Source organism: Lemur catta, chromosome 1, assembly GCF_020740605.2.
Source record: "Lemur catta isolate mLemCat1 chromosome 1, mLemCat1.pri, whole genome shotgun sequence".
Taxonomy (NCBI): domain Eukaryota; kingdom Metazoa; phylum Chordata; class Mammalia; order Primates; family Lemuridae; genus Lemur; species Lemur catta.
The window spans coordinates 160,427,339-160,444,797 of NC_059128.1; the positions used below are offsets into that span (position 1 = coordinate 160,427,339).

At 36.3% G+C, this 17,459-nt stretch overlaps 1 protein-coding gene across 1 annotated transcript in view; it reads right to left on the reverse strand.

Annotated features, from left to right (window-relative positions):
* Positions 1 to 17,459, reverse strand: part of KCNH8 (potassium voltage-gated channel subfamily H member 8) — a 347,364-nt gene that overhangs the window by 224,864 nt on the left and 105,041 nt on the right. Inside the window, exon 2 of the mRNA XM_045555829.1 lies at positions 7,575 to 7,808. Coding sequence (XP_045411785.1) covers positions 7,575 to 7,808 — 234 coding nt within the window. The remainder of the gene's footprint in view (positions 1 to 7,574; positions 7,809 to 17,459) is intronic.

Below are 17,459 nucleotides of genomic sequence, written 5' to 3' on the forward strand. Positions count from 1 at the left end.
CCATCCACATAGAGCCAACTGCTCTTTGAAAAAGAGGACAACAATATACACTGGGAAAAAGAAGCCCTGTTCAATAAATGCTGCTGGGTGAACTGGATAGCCACATGCAGAATAGTGAAACAGGATCCATATCTCTCATCACTCACAAAAATTAATTCAAGATGGATAAAGGACTTAAATGTAAGGCATGAAACCATAAGAATGCTAAAAGAAAATGTTGGAAAAACTCTTCTAGGTAACAGCCTACACAAAGAATTTATGAAGAAGACCTCAATGACAATCACAGCAACAACACTATATTGGAGTCTACTCCCTAGTACCTCAGAGTGTGACCTTATTTGGAGATAAGGTCTTTATAGAGGTAATCAAGTTAAAAGGAGGTCATTAGGGTAGGGCCTAATCCAATGTGTCCTTACAAAAAGGGGGAATTTGGACATAGCCACTCATAGAGAGAGAACACTATGTGGAGATAAAGACACAGATCAGGGTAATGCTTCCAAAAGCCAAGGATGTCAAAGGTTGCCTGCAAACCACCAGAAGTAGGGTGAGAGGCATGGAACAGATTCTCTTTCCTCACAGCCCTCAGAAGGAACCAACTCAGCTGACACCTAGATTTTGGACGTTTAGCCTCCACAACTGTGAAACAATAAATTTCTGTTGTTTAAGCCACTCAGTTTGTGGTACTTTGTAATGGTAGCCCTCACAAGCTAATGCATCAGGACAATATTTTTTTTTCAAAATTAATAATATCATTTTAATTTCCTCCTTAAATCTTTATTCTCTAGGTTCTTCTCCCCAGAAAAGGGAAGTGATGGCATGGGACCTATTTAATATAAAAATGGGCTTGAAAGATAAGCTTTCTCTAGAGAGGATATGTTAAGGAAAACATTCAAAAGTTGGAACTGGTCGATCCAGTCAGGGTGGTCTTCCACAATGGAGAGAAGACACAACTTGCTGACATTAAAGTTTAGCCAACAAGCTAGAGTCAGGAAGGAAACAGACATGACGTGACATAGCAACTTGTCCACTCTCACTTTGAAGGATGATGAGAAAGAACAGGGAAAACCAGGGGTAATCTCCCCACTATGGAGTTTCATAGCTGTGAGGCATGGAGAAGCTGTGTTGGATAGTTTTTAGAAACACTGAAGGTGGAAAGGACCTTTCTCCTTCTCCATATGGGACTCCTGAGAAAAACTGCTTGTCAGGCTAACTCTGCCACTATAGAGCTAGCTTCCCTACTTTTGAGAAAACGTAGTAGCATAAATGGGTGTTTATGTTCATCTACATCAAGACTCCCTTTGCTTCTATGTGTGAGGGATGAGTGTGCTCACCTATTACTCTCCCAAGGCAAGGGATGAAGAGGGTAGAGAATAAATCGTGAATGCCTTGACCAGTGTCATCATGAAGAAGGAGGTAAAAATTAAGAGGGACCTATAGGGACTGCAGGACATATGGGGAAGTGAAGTGAAGTAATATAGCCCCACCAGCCACAAAACTCAGCTGTAAATGCCTAAGGGGGTGCATCAGACAGATGGGCCAGGCATGAAACAGCAAACAAACAAGGGGCTCAGTGGTCCCTTTCTACACCATGCCTTGAGTTCAGAGAAACCTCTCACACTCCAGCCATTCAAATGGAAATCTAGGGAGAAAATAAGAAAAAGAAGGAGACTCTTAGAGATAGGGCTTATATACCCAATATAATTGTACATCATCTAAAGATATTGTTTAAAACACTACATGAAAGACAGCAATGGTAGCAGAATATGATTTTTGAAACATCCCCAATCCTTTTACAAAATTAAAATAGCTAAGACAGCAAAATTAGAAATCCACAAGAGACAATTTTGTGGGACACAGGCAATGTACTTCCATAAACATCACAATATAGGATGATGGAACAAAACCAATTAAGAAGCTAAAGTATTGCATGAATAGCAGCTGCGTAGAAAAAACAGAGTAGGAAAAAAAGAATTCTCATAGCCCTAGGAGCTTTGGACCTTATAAATCAAACCAGGTACCCACTCCCAAAAGAAGAAATCCTTCTTGGAATGGAAGGTTCCATAGACAGATTTGAAAACAATTAAAACTGGAAGGGAGCTTCACAGCCTCCAATTTGAAGATGAGTGCAAGTGGGCAACAGCAAGGGTGGTGTTGAAACTACCTGGATTTCAGTGCTTTCAGAAAATCCAGCAGAAATTCTGTCTTGGATAAAACTCACTGCTGAGAAAAAACTTCTGGAACCAGAACGCTATTTAATCAGAACAGAAAAATCAGGGTAAAGAAAGGAAAAGAGTCAAATACTAGGTGGGAGAAGCCCATAGTGGGAGAGCAGACCTATCTCAGAAAGCAGTGAAGATGTAGCTATTCAGAGAAGTCATTTATAAAAAATACTTTTTAGTAATGGCATTAGGAGACTTAGAACCATAGATTTAAGAAAGCTTCCCAAGCACGCTTCTGTTACTTACATTCACCTAAAAGTCAAGGAAAACACATCTCATTTAAACATAACAGAAAAGTGTGAAAGAAAAGATAAAGAGAAACATTATCTGAATAATATATTTACAGAAGGCAAAAAGCCACTCAAAATATTCCACAAAGCACACAAAAATCAAATATTTCAAAATGAGGGGAGAGTAAGAAAAATATATAAACTCTGAAAGTTGATTTAGAAAGGCTCATAAATAATGTGACTAGGTGTTATGGACTGAATCGTGTCCCCTCAAAATTTTTATGTTAAAGTCCTAACCCCATTACCTCAGAATATAACAGTATTTGGAGATAGGCTTTAAGAGATGATTAATTTAAAATGAGGTCATATGGGTAGGCCTTAGTCATATAAGACATGATGATGCCCTTATAAGAAGAGGACTTCTGCAAGATATACATCGTTTTGCAAGGTACACGTTGTTATGCAAGGTACAAAACAGTGTGTAAAATATGCCATATGTAATAAAAGGGAGAAACCACAAAGACACATGTATTGCTCTTATTAAAAAATAATGAGAAAATAAACAGAAAATTTAAAAACTTGTGCCGGGCACTGTGGCTCATGCCTGTAATCCTAGCACTCGGGGAGGCCAAGGCAGGAGTATCACTCGAGGTCAGGAGTTCGAGACCAGCCTTAGCAAGAGTGAGACCCCGTCTCTACTAAAAATAGAAAGAAATGATCTGGACAGCTAAAATTATATATATAGAAAAAAATTAGCCGGGCATGGTGGCACATGCCTGTAGTCCCAGCTTCTCGGGAGGCTGAGGCAGAAGGATTGCTTAAGCCCAGCAGTTTGAGGTTGCTGTGAGTTAAGCTGACACCACAGCACTCTAGCCCGGGCAACAGAGCAAGACTCTGTCTCAAAAATAAATAAATAAATAAATAAATAAATAAATAAATAAATAAATAAATAAATAAAAACTTGCTATCCTTAGTTGGGGTAGCCACATATTTATTTGCCCAGAATGGCCCTGGGCAATGCATTTTACACATCAGCAAAAGTGGATGGGACTGCTTTATGAAAAGGTATATTAAGGGTACTCATTTCTGATATACAGGTAAATCCTGGACTACCTAGAAAGAGAATAAGAAATGAGAAATATTAGCTCCTGACCATAAAAATGTAAAATATTTCTATCTTCATTTTAGACAGAAATAAATTTGCATATTATGTCTATCTATGAAACTATTCATCTTTCTAATAATTACATAATTAAAACACTTATTCTTTCTCTATATTGGTTTCCTCACCTATCATATGACAATAACAAAAGTGTCTCTTTCTTAGAATTGTCCTAGGACTAAATGGGCTAATATTAATATAAGTAAAAATCAAGTGTGTTAAACAGTTCCTGGTACATAGTGTTATATAAATGTTACTGTTGTTATACTTCTAGTTTTTGTTACTATTGACTTATTAAAAGATCATACTCTCTCTGATAACTATTTTATATTTTACGAAGTGTGTGTGTGTGTGTGTGTGTGTGCGTGCATAGCCATGCATGTTTCTATGTGTCTATTTTCTATTTATTGTCTAGAGGAAACCAGAATACCATAGAGAGAAAGGAATATAACTTCACATCATATTGGAGCAGAGATAAGAAAAGAAATCAGACAGATGTGGACTATTTTTTCAAATCCCTTTATGGGTTTATTTTTAACTGAATTACCCTGCATTTTGTGATGAGATCTGCTAGAGGATGCTACGTCCCACACTTTTCCCTGGTCAGGAGAGGAGGAAAGATCCTCAAGAAATAACTAGAGTGGGTAGAGAATAGGTTTTCCTAAGAAGATGGGAGTACTCAATCAGTAAAGTAGGGAAGAAGGGGGCATCTTTACAGTGGAGTGGAGAGGGGAAAAAGGGTAGACTTCAAGACTTGAAGCAAGGCCAGGAACAGGGGTTCTGCGAAGTAGGCAATGCCAGTGAAGGATTTCCAACTTTTATTTTCCTCTGGACTCAATCAGCTGGCATATCTGCCATCCTGTTCTCAGTGTGTCTCCCTTTATAGGACTTATTAGACAGCGTAAACTTTTAGTATACTCTGTACCACGGTCTTGGGTTAGGATGTTGAAATTACAGGCTTGGGCAGGAAGAGAAAGGGCCACCTTTTTCCCATCACTTTTTCCACGAGGTCAGGAGGACAATAGCAACATTAAGGAACTAGTAGGCAAAACAGAACAATCAAAGAATGTCAAAATGTGTCTGGGGAGGATGAGACAAGCATCCACGTTCTAAAGCATATTAAAAGAAAATGACCCTTGAAGGAGGAAAGGAGGACTCTCAAGGTCAGAAGCACAGCTTTTAAAATCAGAAATCCAGACATCTTGTAAAGTATCCAGAGGTCCCTCCAATATTCAATTTCAATTCCCTTCAGCAAACATTTACTAAGAATCTACCATCTGATGAACACTGCTTGAGACTCAAGGCTCCAGGCACTAGGGATATGGAAGTAACTAACACACAGTCTCTGCCTTCAAAGGCTCACAATTGCATGTACAGACAGATATTTATATAAATAGCTATAATGCAGCATGATTAGCCTAGGGTGGATGGCAATTTTCAATCACTCATAACTGGATCAATTAGTTGGCTCAGAATGTCAGACAATTCCCCGTGGTGACTGGCTTAGAGGGGATTGGTGCCTTTAATGATTTCCACCCGAGTGCATCCAAGGCTGCAGGCATCTTATAAAAAACTGGGCTCAGGAAATTCTTTTGGATGTTGGCTCTCACCCCATGCTCCATACTTTCTACCTATCTAGCCTCCAAAATCTCCACTTTTTAGTCTTCACACCTAGATTCTCCTCCTTGGCCTGAACCTTTCTCAGTGGTGCCACTTTTGGCTATTTTGAAGAGGCTTAAAAAGGAAAACACTCAAAAGGATTTGGAGTGACCTATGCAAGGCTCCTATCTTAAGAAGGATGAATCTGCAGTCAGTGCATATTTTAAACAAAGGCTATAGTTTCCCCTTTGTTCCACTGGATGGCAGTTTTATCACTTTGACAGTCTCCATTCTCAGTGGCAGCCTCCATTTTCTTTTATCTTAGGCCCTTATTTCAATGATTATGGTATAATTACACAGAGCTGGAATTCTTTTGTTTTATGTATTTGCTAGGTTGGCCTTATCTATTGACACACAATGGTGTTATTGGTGCTAAAGAATTGAGGTATCCTATCCCAAAGGGATGTTCTCCAATACTTCAGGACTATTGTATCCAAAACCCACATGATCAGGGAATGTCCTCCGAGGACGGACAACTTACAAAAGGGAATGAAGTTTCCATGTGTAGGCTCTTTTTTTTCTTCCTGACATTGACCTCAATACCCCAAAGTCATGAGAGTAAGATATAGAGGCTAGGGATGCTGCCAAGAATCTATACTGCACAAGACACCCACCCACCACAAAGAATTACTGACCCAAATGTCAATAGTGACAAGGTTGAGACACCCTGAGGGATAGTACAATTTAAATGTTGTTACATAAAGTCCCCCAAATATAGTGACTCAAACAAGATAGAAATGTATTTGTTTTTGTCTGGGGTGGGAAGGTGGATCTGCAACAATACTCAGGTTCCTTCTATTTTGTTGCTCTGCATTCCACTATGATGTTGTCCTTATCAAATGGTTGAAGTTGGCTTTCCAGCCTTTCCTTAACTTTTTAACCCATATGTATTAGTTTGCTAGAGCTGCCATAACAAAATATCAAAGACTGGGTAGGTTAATCAACAGAAATTTGCTTTCTCACAGTTCTGGAGCCTAGAAGTCCAAGATCAAGGTGCTGGCATGTTTGGTTTCTCCTGAGGCCTCACTCTTTGGCTTGCAGACAGCTGCCTTCTTGCTATATTTTCACCTGGTCTTTTCTCTGTGTGTTCACATACTTGGTGCCTCTTCCTCATTTTATAAGGACACTAGTTATATTGGCTTAGGTCCCCACCCTTACAGCCCCATTTGACCTTAATTACCTCTTTAAAGCCCTGTTTCCAAATATATCATGTAGGGGGTTATAGCTTCAATATGTGAATTTTGGTGGGACACACAAAAGGAAGGAAAGAAATTAGAGAAAAAAATAATTTCACTTCAGGGATTTTACCTAGAAGTGACATAAATCATTCCTTTTCATATATCATGGACTACAACACAAGCACAACCTAACTACAAAGAAGGCTGGGAAATATATTCTCTAGCTTGGTAGCTATGCACCCAGCTAAAAGGATTGTGTTACTATAAGGAAAAGGAAAGCTATTAAAGAAAAAGGGAGAATTTTGGATACTGGGAAAATGACAGCTTGTTCTAAATTTTTGATCTAGCATTTCTCCCATACACTATCTCTTGGATTCACTCAAACTACCAGGGCCCAAGATATCTACCAGGGCTGGTGATATCTATTCCTACATAAGAGTCAAGAACTGCAGACACCATTTCTAGATTTTTTTTCTTTTCTTTATTTATTTATGTATTTTTTAGTTCTTTTAATTTAGAAGAGAGTCACTAAACTGCAGCCACAAAAAATACTTAGTATTTCCCCAGTAGCAGTTTTGATTCCAGGCAAAAGACATCATGTGTCATTTGTTTTGTCTTTAGTATTTAAGAGAATAGTGAGAAAGGCTCTGTGGCTAGGGAACTGAAAGAGAAAATGCATATGCTGATGTCCTTTAAATTAACTTCCTTTTTTTGCCAGGGAACACTTGGATCTCTGTCCTTACTGACTAGAATTGAGATGTGGTTCTTTAAAGGCATAAAATTTGGAAAACATCCGTGGATAAAAGTTGCTAATATATCAATAACTATTATATATAATATATATTTTAAGAATCACAATAATATAATAGTAATACACTTTAACATATATTAACTCAGTTAATATATTGACATTGAATGGTTATAATTCTAATTCTAAATTTCCAGGCACTTATGCTGCAAATGGCTAAAACAAGGCCTTCATCCGAGTCATTTGTGGAACTTCTATAATAGACTGTATTGATGTGAAATACCATTAAGCCTTAATGAGAGTTATGGAGCAACTACTGAGCTGAAAGAAGGCGACCTCTCACAGCTCTCCAACGAGCACCAAAGAAAGCCAACTCACCGTTCTTCTTGTAGAACATAATTTCTCCTTTGAATTCTGTTTTTTCCTCCAATGAATTTTCTATCTGAAGCATCAGTTGCTCATTGGTTTCAACCCCAAATAGGAACTTGCAGCTGCAACTCTTCTGCATGACTTCAGTGCGGGCAAATCCAGCAAGTTCACAGAAGCCATCAGAACAATAGACTATGGGGAAACCCTTAGCCACCTGGGCATTGGCCAGGATGAAGTTGCTATCTGCAGAAAAACAAGGAAAAGATGTTCATCAACTAAACAAGTGTGAGAAACTTTTTGTAAAGCACAATTTCAGTATAAAATTACAAGCACATGTGTCTGTCCTGATGTGCTGCTGTGGAAAAGAGACGCTCCAAAACATAAAATGGCATTGACCAACAGAAGTATGTATTAAGCTCTGACTTTGGCTTGCATTTTGCAACACACTGTGTTTCTTCCACAGTGTTCATTGGCCTGTTTGAGGCCTTTACCATCTGGTTGGCAGTAAAGAATGATGTTTTTGATCATGGCTTCTTGTTCATATCCTGAATCTGCCATGTAATGTATAGGTGAACTTGAAAGTTGCTCAGGCACTCTAAACCTGTTTCCCTAGATTTGATTGCCCACAAAGCAGACCCTGAGACTAGGATTTGAGTATCAATAGTTTATTTGGGAAGTGATTCCAGGAAGAAAGCAAGTAGGAGATTGAAATACAGAAGGGAGGAAAGGTAATAAAGGGTGAGTTAAAAAGGGGACGACTGCTATGGACAACACACAAGTATCCTAGACGTGACTATGAGGAACACAACTTAAGATTTTCTCACTAAGGGGAGAGAAAGCAGAAGTATTTATCCACCAAAGTCCATACTTTATTGGTTAAAGGTCACTCTTGCAGTGTCAATATGTTGGCACTTCTGACTTACCCACTTGAGCTAAGTACATTCTCCAGAGATCATTAGGGCAACAAGGTGTCAGAAGCCATTGGTATATAAGGAAATGGTCTACACATGATCTCAAGGTAAGTCAAGGTAATATTGACAGGGCACTGACAGGTATGCTAGAAAGATAATGACGTTACTTACTTTATAATTGTGTCGTAGGGATTAATGAGATAATGCATATTATGTACTTATCAAAGTGTCTGGCACAAATAAGTACTCATGGCCATCAATTTTTAATTCATAAAAAATTATTGAATGTTATTCACATCTTTATGATAATTTTATTAATAAACAAGAATTAGAAAGCAATCAGAACTAGTAGACTATTATTAAGTCCTTAAAGATAACCCTTGGAGGACTGAGAATCAATATTCAAAGACGGTTCCTGCAGGATGAATTTTTTTGAGATTTACTTTGAAGGATGGACACAATGTTTATAAGAAAAAAGTTGCATATTAGGTACGGGGTTTAAGATAAGGCATTTATAAAATGTGCTGTTGGGTGACTTTTAGGTTCAGATGAATTACAGGCTATTATTAAATCACTCATTCATTCACACATGAAACAAATGTTGGACACGTCAGCATATTATCGTACTAGAGGCTGGGATTTTTAAAGTGATAAAATTAAAAATGGGAAGAACTACAGAATAAGCTGTTAAATGAAAAAAAAAGCAAGATTCAATATCATATGTTATTATATGAACCATTTACCTGGTGTATATATATATGAATATGTATACATATACCAAATATGAAATGTTTCTGTATATCTAAAAATAAATGAAATAATTGGTAAATGTGGTTGTCTCTAGAGGAAGCAACTAAAGACAGAGGAATGCTTATTTTTCCCATATGCCCTATTGTACCTTTTGAATTTTATGCCATATGCTTTATATATTGACTATTCAAAAATAGTATGTCTAAAAGAGTTTGCAGCAGACAGCCTATCTCACACGCTACGAGAAAGGAGAACTTCAGCTACTTCTTGATGACCAGCAGGACAAGCATTGAAAATCTTTTCCATCAGTTTCCTCATCTCCTTTTAAACTTCTGCTGTTTGTTTCCAAACATAGTCCACCACCAGCTGGCAGAACCAAGTCCACTCTATTCAGCTTTGCTCCGATCAGTTCCTAACCCCGAGAGTACCAACTGTAGCGCAAGCATCTGCATCCTGCCTCTGCCAAGCCGACTCTTCCACCCTCCCCATCACTCTCTTCCTCTGAAAGCCAGAGCTAAAGACTCGTATTGGGAAACCTTCAATTATACTTTGTTTTGAAGCCCTGGGAGTAAATTAGATCACCCCAGACTAATAGTTAATTCTCTCACACTTTGCAGAATCATTTATTGACTGTATATTATATATTGTACCTTGTCCCAGGTGTGTATGCCAAAAAAAGTTTATTATATGTGGTCGGTCCATGTCCTGAAAGATCAGTCATGAACCTGTGAGAGTCTCCAGGGATGTCCAGAGGGGGGCACCCTCTTATTGTCTTATCAATCCCACACAGTTCTGGGTCACCCTCTAACCAAAGTGTGTTTGGGTAGGAGACTAACTGGAAAATGCAAAGGCATAGCATTGACAAAGTACTCAAATATCTGGAAAGAGCTTTTAACAATCTTTCAGAAGCCATTTTTCAGTTAACTGCTGACATGTTTATTGACTTTCTATTATATGATAATGCCAGGTGATGTGGTTCTACCATATAGGAGGTCCTAGGGTGAGGTGATGGGGTATTTAAAGAAAAATAAGCATAGTCTTTAGCTCTAGGATATTATAAATTAATTAAAGAAATGCATGAATATCAGCAACACTAAAACACAGCATATAAGTTACCAAATCAGTGGTACACAGATAGTAAGTACTACTAGAGTTGAAAAATTAAACATCCTGGACTTTGAAAATGGTTAGCTTGGCATAAGACAAAAATAGGTGGAGATGACTTATCAAAAGTACTCAAAATGTTAGAAGGAAATGCCTGAATAGAGCACACTCAGAGAATGAATTAGAGAAACAGGAACTGGAGACAGAATAAACATTACATTTTATCCTAAAATTCAATTTTCCCATTACTTATATAGCTACAATAGTTTTCTTTTGTTAATATTTGTCTGGTATACCTTTTCCCATAAGTCTGCTTTCAAACCTTCTAGGGACATATGCTTTAGTTGTGTCTTGCACGTGGCATATATCTAAAATTTTTAAAAGTTCAATATAAAAATACATCCTCAACCTAAGATTAATATATTCACTTTTATTATTATTACTATTTTACATTGTTTTTTATCAACTTAGTTTTTGTATTCTCTTCATTGTTTTTGTTGTTTTACCTTTTCCACTTTTTAAAATTAGAAAATATATGGTACCTAAATAAAGATTGTATAATATTAAAAAATAAACACCTTTAGATCATTCACCCAGTATGCACCATGCAGACTATATTTCCTTCCTTCTCCAAAGAAGAAACATATAAAAATTTTTGCAATAATCACTTCCATTTATGTAGTTTTTGCCTCTTACTTATGTATCCTCATGCAACATATTGCCTATTTTTTATATTTAAAGCATATAGAATGATATTTCATTCTGCATATTCCTTAATGACTTGCTTCCTTTAATAATTTCCTTAACATCTTTATAATTGTTTATGGGCATTAGAAAAGTCAGTCCTTCAGAGATACAATAAGCTTCTGAAAAAAGATGCTGAAGGATTCACCAAGTGGCCTGATCTGAGTGTTTCAGTTAAGGATTACAGTGTGTTTGAGGTAGTTAATTCTTTCTGCAAATAAACTGCAAAAACAAGGCAAAAAAATAAAGGCATGTATTTGGCCTTTTCTGTTTATATTTAGCACTTGTCCTCGATATGTAATTGCATTTCAATTCCAAAGAGAATTTAGTGACAGTCTGCACTTCATAAGGCTTAGTGTACTAGCTACATGAATGGTCCTTCTGTCTGGCAAAGAGTAGCTCCTCTTGCCCAGCTATCTACTTGGAAACACATGCTTTTCTGAATACCAGGCCTGGAATCCCTAAAGAAGAAACATGACATTTACTTTAGAATTATGTAAAAACAGCCACAAAGCTGCTGCCATAATAATTACGAACTCATCATGGGTATATCACTATCCATACATATGCTGAGGGTATTTAACCTTTTAAGGAATCAATTATGCATATGTGATATGCATCTAAATGCCACGCAGCTTTTCTCTGCTTGTTTCTAGGTCATTTTCTTGTGTATATCCAGTTCGAAACTGACAGTAAACAGTAAGATCTAAATGCATTTACATGTTAGGCAGTTGATAATTTCTCTAAATGCTTCCTTAGCAAAAAGCTTTCATGGATCATCAGAGAGAATCCCACAATTGGTAAAGACCCAGGCTACTGGGGCTAATGTCCTAATATAAAGCACCACTTTCCTATTCAAATGAAGATGTGCTATTTGTTTGTTTCTGACTTCCCAAGCACAAAGAGAATGGGAGTGGGACTGGGAAGATATAGAAGATGGGAAAAAAGAAAGAAAGAGAAGAGGGTAAACATTGGCCCACTATTAAGTTGTTCCATCTTTGTACTTGCCACATTTTTCAGATGAGAACAAAGACCTGGAGAACTTTACTTTCCTGTCCAAGACCCAAAGCTAGGGATTAAAACCTGGTCTATGTGATGACTTATTTAACTCTACCATGTATTCTGTAAACAAGTGACTTGCTTCTCTACCAGTAGAAGAAAAGGGAAAAATATTTTTAGCTATTTCAGTCTCTAAAGAGCCCAAAGCCATAGATTTTTCTCTATAGAGATTATTTATTAAAAGCTTATTATAGTGCCTTCTTAGCACAGCAGGCAGCATGTCAATCTCATATTAAAAGTTTATTGATGACATCTCCTAAACCAAACTAAATCTCTTAGCAAACTCCCTGTCACTTTGTGAATTTCCTCAAGAAAGTCAGTATTTTAAAAATAGGACAATAACTTCCGTGCCTCCAATGTATTTTGCATAGGCCCACTCCACAGTGTCACAGGAAGCATAGAAATGTAGTTTCTATTCAAATAATCTGGTTTCCCTTCTCCTCATGTGCTTTTAATGTATATTGCAGTACTTCCAAAATTTTCCCACTCCAATATCCGCCTATGGGGCCAATAAATGTACATACCAAGGGGCCTAGGGGCATAGCCTAAGCCCAATGTTGTTTTGAAATCTCATATTTAACTTAAAAACTCATCAGAATTTTGCATTCTACCCTTTCATATATTCATGCTTATTTTAGTGTTTTTTATTTAGTTTGAATATGGGTCTGCCAAATTTTTGATTCAATTGAGATTTCAAAAGGATGTGCTGTATGTTTTCTATGACTTGTGCATATTGTTTAGTACCCCACTTGGTTTGAGAATCACAAATCTAGGTAGAATAGTGCATGCTCAAGAAGATTATGTGAATCCCAATCATTCTCTCCTTGCAACCTCAAATATTTAAAGATAACCATCTCAACATCGAGTCTAGTAATTCTCCATATGGCAGACCCCTGGAGCTATTCAGAACAATAGAGTCATTAATATACACTGATTTAGCATCATAACCTGTATACCCTTGGATCTTTCGGCTAATAATGCAGAGACTTTGATAGTCCAAATATTTATTTCTGAAAAGTGCCTTTGATACTGGCTTTCTTAGACAAAGTTTGTGTTGCGTTAGCAAATACTCATATTAACAAGCCCTAAAGACAAGGAACATGGGCAAATTCAAGTCCTCTATCCCTCATTTTCCTGCAGAGAGCAAAGAACAAATATGGACTTTTAACATTGTTTTATGAGTTGCCCCCATGCTTTCAGAATTACATTTATATACAGGTTTAACAAAGACGACATTTGTATCTCTCATGATATTGAACACAGCGGTCTCTGGAGACTACTTTATTCAGGCAGATAGAATATGAATGTTTATGACATTAAAATATTTAAATGATCTCTGCACTTTATATTGATTTCAGGGAGCTTAATTGTATTATTTCTAAGTATGATGGAATTTTTATTAGATTAATGGTACTGGCTGCAAGCTAAAGTTCTCAGTGTTCCCTCTGCCAAAATTTAGGAGGCTACTTGGATTTGAGGGCTTTTCTAACCTTATAAAATAAGCAGATGGAAAATTTGTAAAGAGGGATTCTCATAGTCCTTGTGATTCACACATCATCCAGTGTCATGCTTCAAACTGTGCTATCACTAGCTTTCATCCTTCATTTGTGGTTTGATTTTTAAAACTGTATAAATTATCACTTCAGATAGAGGTAGAAAGATTAGAAGAAAACTTGTAACAAAGCAAAGTTCAAAACTGGAGCTCTCGTGCTGACATAGTAGTAGAAAGCAGGAACTCGAAGGAAGAATATCTTGCTCCCTTCAGTCCAATAAACAAATAGAGACAAATATAAACAAATGTCCTTCACAATCTTGCCACTGGGTGCATGGTCCTGGGCCAGAAACATCAGCCTCAGGTAGGACTTAGAAATTCAAAATCTTAAGCTTCACTCCAGACCCACCGAATCAGAATCTGCATTTTAGCAAGATTTATATGCATATTAAAGTTTGAGAGCTCCTTTAGAATAGCATTGGAGAGATCTAGAAGAATCTAGTGACAGTAAATAAGTTTAGGGAGGGTGGCTGTGTGGCTGAGGATTAAAAAAAGGAAAGCAGAGTTATTTTCATTGTATACCCTTTTTAACTTTTGAATTTTGTGCCTTATGTATGTAAGACCTATTCAAAATACCTTCCTAATGTTGTATGTAATATGTATGTAATACCTGTTCAAAATACCTTCCTAATGTTTAACCATTCACTGAATGTCTTAATAAAAATAATTTGATTAAAAACAAATAGCAATCATGATAAAGTTAAAAAAGTATATTAAAAAAATTTTAAATTTCCAATAAAGATAAAAGCTCATTAAGACAAATTTGAAGCAAATTTAGTATATTCTTTGTCATAAACTAGAGCTAGCAAAATTGCAATAAGTTTTGAAAATTTCATTTTTTCAGCTGTATGAGCTTCAGTGTTGAATTGTACTAATTCTTGCAGGTATATTGTCTCTTAAGAGTTCAGTAAATGAATTTCATCTTGAAAAAGAATGATTTTTAGTGATGGCACAGTGACAATATTCATTAAAAGCAAAATGCAAGAGGGAGAAACTTCAGAAAATCTTAAAGGCAATGATAAAACATGTTTGGTATTTTATACATAATTGATTCTTTACATATACATTCGTAATAATATTAAAATGTGCCTCACTTTTCTCTGGTTCTTGTTTTATAGAATTAATCCTTTCAACAACATGGTCTTTCAAGTCATCAATTGAATCCAAGTGCATAACCCTGGAAATCAGTCAGGCATGGGGGCACGGATAGAGCCCTATTGTAGCCACATAGGTTGTTGGGTAACTTTTTCTATTCAGGTTTTCATTTTTTTTCTGAGATATTTATATAGATACAATAGTTAGTGTTTAACACTACACAGATTCCCCCTTGTTTAGCCAACAGGAAATCTAGCACTACCAGATTATTCAGGACTACCTGGGCTAGAGAGTTGAAGGATCTTTGTTGAACCCTAAGGCTTTTTGCACTTTCTTCTGCAATCAGTCCTAGAGCTTCAGATAGATTTTTAATCACGTCTTTGTTGTCACATGCTCTGTAGATAGGGACAAGTATTCCCAGCAAGCTTTGCTACCAGGTGTCCTGGTATCTTCCTGGCAACCCTCTCTTACGTCTATGGGGAAGGGAGTGGAGACTCTCAGTTAATCTTTTCTAGCTCAGGTACAGAAAGACCAGACTACATTAATGGAGATTACGATGTAAATTTGCCCCCAACCACACACACAAAAGACAGCTTTGCAGTGTTACTTTTGTGGCAGCCATCCCAAAATATGTCAATGAAATATATTTTGAGGTAAAATATTTCTAATTTCTTTCAGTGCCCACTTTGAAATTAAAAGGGTTTACATATTAAAAGCCAAACTGTTATCTTTGGTCTAAGGAATGGGAAAAACACAAATCAGAGAAGATTTAAATATATCATCCTATACCGTTTTGGTTAGTTCTTTAGTCCTGTGAATAGATCAGTTTAATTAAACAGCTATGTCTCATTCCAGGAGCTGGCATTGCAGAAAGTTTTCAAACAGAAGAAAAACAAGAGTTAATATTTGGAGCAGTTTATAAAGTAGTTTCCTTAGAGTCTAGAGGGCATCCAGCTGAAATATCTAGATGTTAAACTCAAAGCATCTTCAGTTAAAGTGGAATGTAGGCAGTGGCAATCTCACAGAATTTTTTAACCTGGAGTTTGTATGCCCCAAGGAATGCTTGCAGGGTATCAGGAAAAGATAGTGGTGATTTCATTCAATCCAAGTTAAAAAAAAAAAAAAAAAAAAAGGAAAAAAAATTGAAAACACTATCTGGAGATTTATAGACAGAAAAGAATTCAGGATTCAGTCCGAATTATTGGCAAATAACAAAAACTCAAAAATAGTGGACAAGGCTAGACTCTAATAACAAGGGGACTATAGTTTCTTTTTTCTGGAACATATTTTTTTCCCTCTCCAGTTTTCCATTTTTACTAGAGACAAATCATAGTAGGACCAATTTATTTACAAAGATAAACTTTAGTCTCATACTTGGCCTGATTATTTGCATAAAGTGTAGTAAGAATAATTATTGGGCATATAGATTTTTCTTTTTTTAAAATTGGCTTTGCTGGTACTTTTTCAAAAGAATCTCAGATTAAACTTGAAAGCTTCTTAAGTCAAGCCAAGTGCCTTTAGACACTTGTATGAGTTGGGTAAATTCCTCTTTTCTTGAGGTCCCAAAGCAAGTTGGGGTTCCTGAACTTGTCAGAAAGTAACATTTTTCACTTACCACACAGACCAGGAAATGTTATAGATGAGGTTACCTGGCCAGTTTATCCAAAGGGCTTTTTATTAGCCTTATAAAGTCAACCTGATTCCTTAAAAATGCCTGAGCACCTCTGAAAATATGCCACTCCAGTCAAAACCTTGTAAAATAGCTAGTGGCTTTCATTGTTTCCAGTTTTAGAAGAAGACAGATTCTAATTAAACTTATGCAAATAATTACATTGCCACAGATTAAAAATGCTCACAAATAGTTTTCAAATTCTGGAGAAATCAAGTAGAAAGAAAAATAAATGCTTCAAATTTTGCTTATAAATATATACTATGTTGTAAGCTATAAATAGCATGAAAGAAGGAAAAAACTTTTCTTGACTTCTGGAAAACAAAACACAAAAAGAATCAGCAATGTTTCAAACAAAAAGTCATAAAAAAATTCAGTCCCATGTAATTAATGTCTGTTCTCTTTGAGGTTCACTTAGCAATACTCATGGACACATCAGCTTTTTAATTAAAGTCCTGGGAGTTTCTTTTGTTTTAGCCCAATTGTATATTAATATAATCTCCAAAGTTATCAGAAACCTGTATTCAAGAGAACTTGTCAGTCTTTCCATGACTTTCCCCTGAAGAAGCAAACTTTGGACTGTAGCAGGTAAAAAACACAAAATAAAACAACAACAACAAAAAAACACTTTTTGAGAAGAATCAAAGTAAAATAATAATTGTCTATGGATAACAAAAGTCTTAGAATAGCCACAGTTTAAAAAGATACTTGACAAAGAAAGTTGGTTATTTTTGCGGCATATAGCAATTTAACATAATAACTGTAATTATTACTGATAACATACACCAAGATATATCAAATTTTAGGCCTCTCATACAATATTGGAACATATATTAATAACATGTTTGTACAAATATAACCCAAAGAACGTTAAACACTATTTCATATTTCACAATGCTTCCTGTACAGTGTTAACATACCAAATAAGCTAAATATGTCTTAGACTTTCAGTGACCCTAATATTTAAAAAGCTAGTTTGAGGTCAAAAAGACTGGATTTAGAATTTTGAT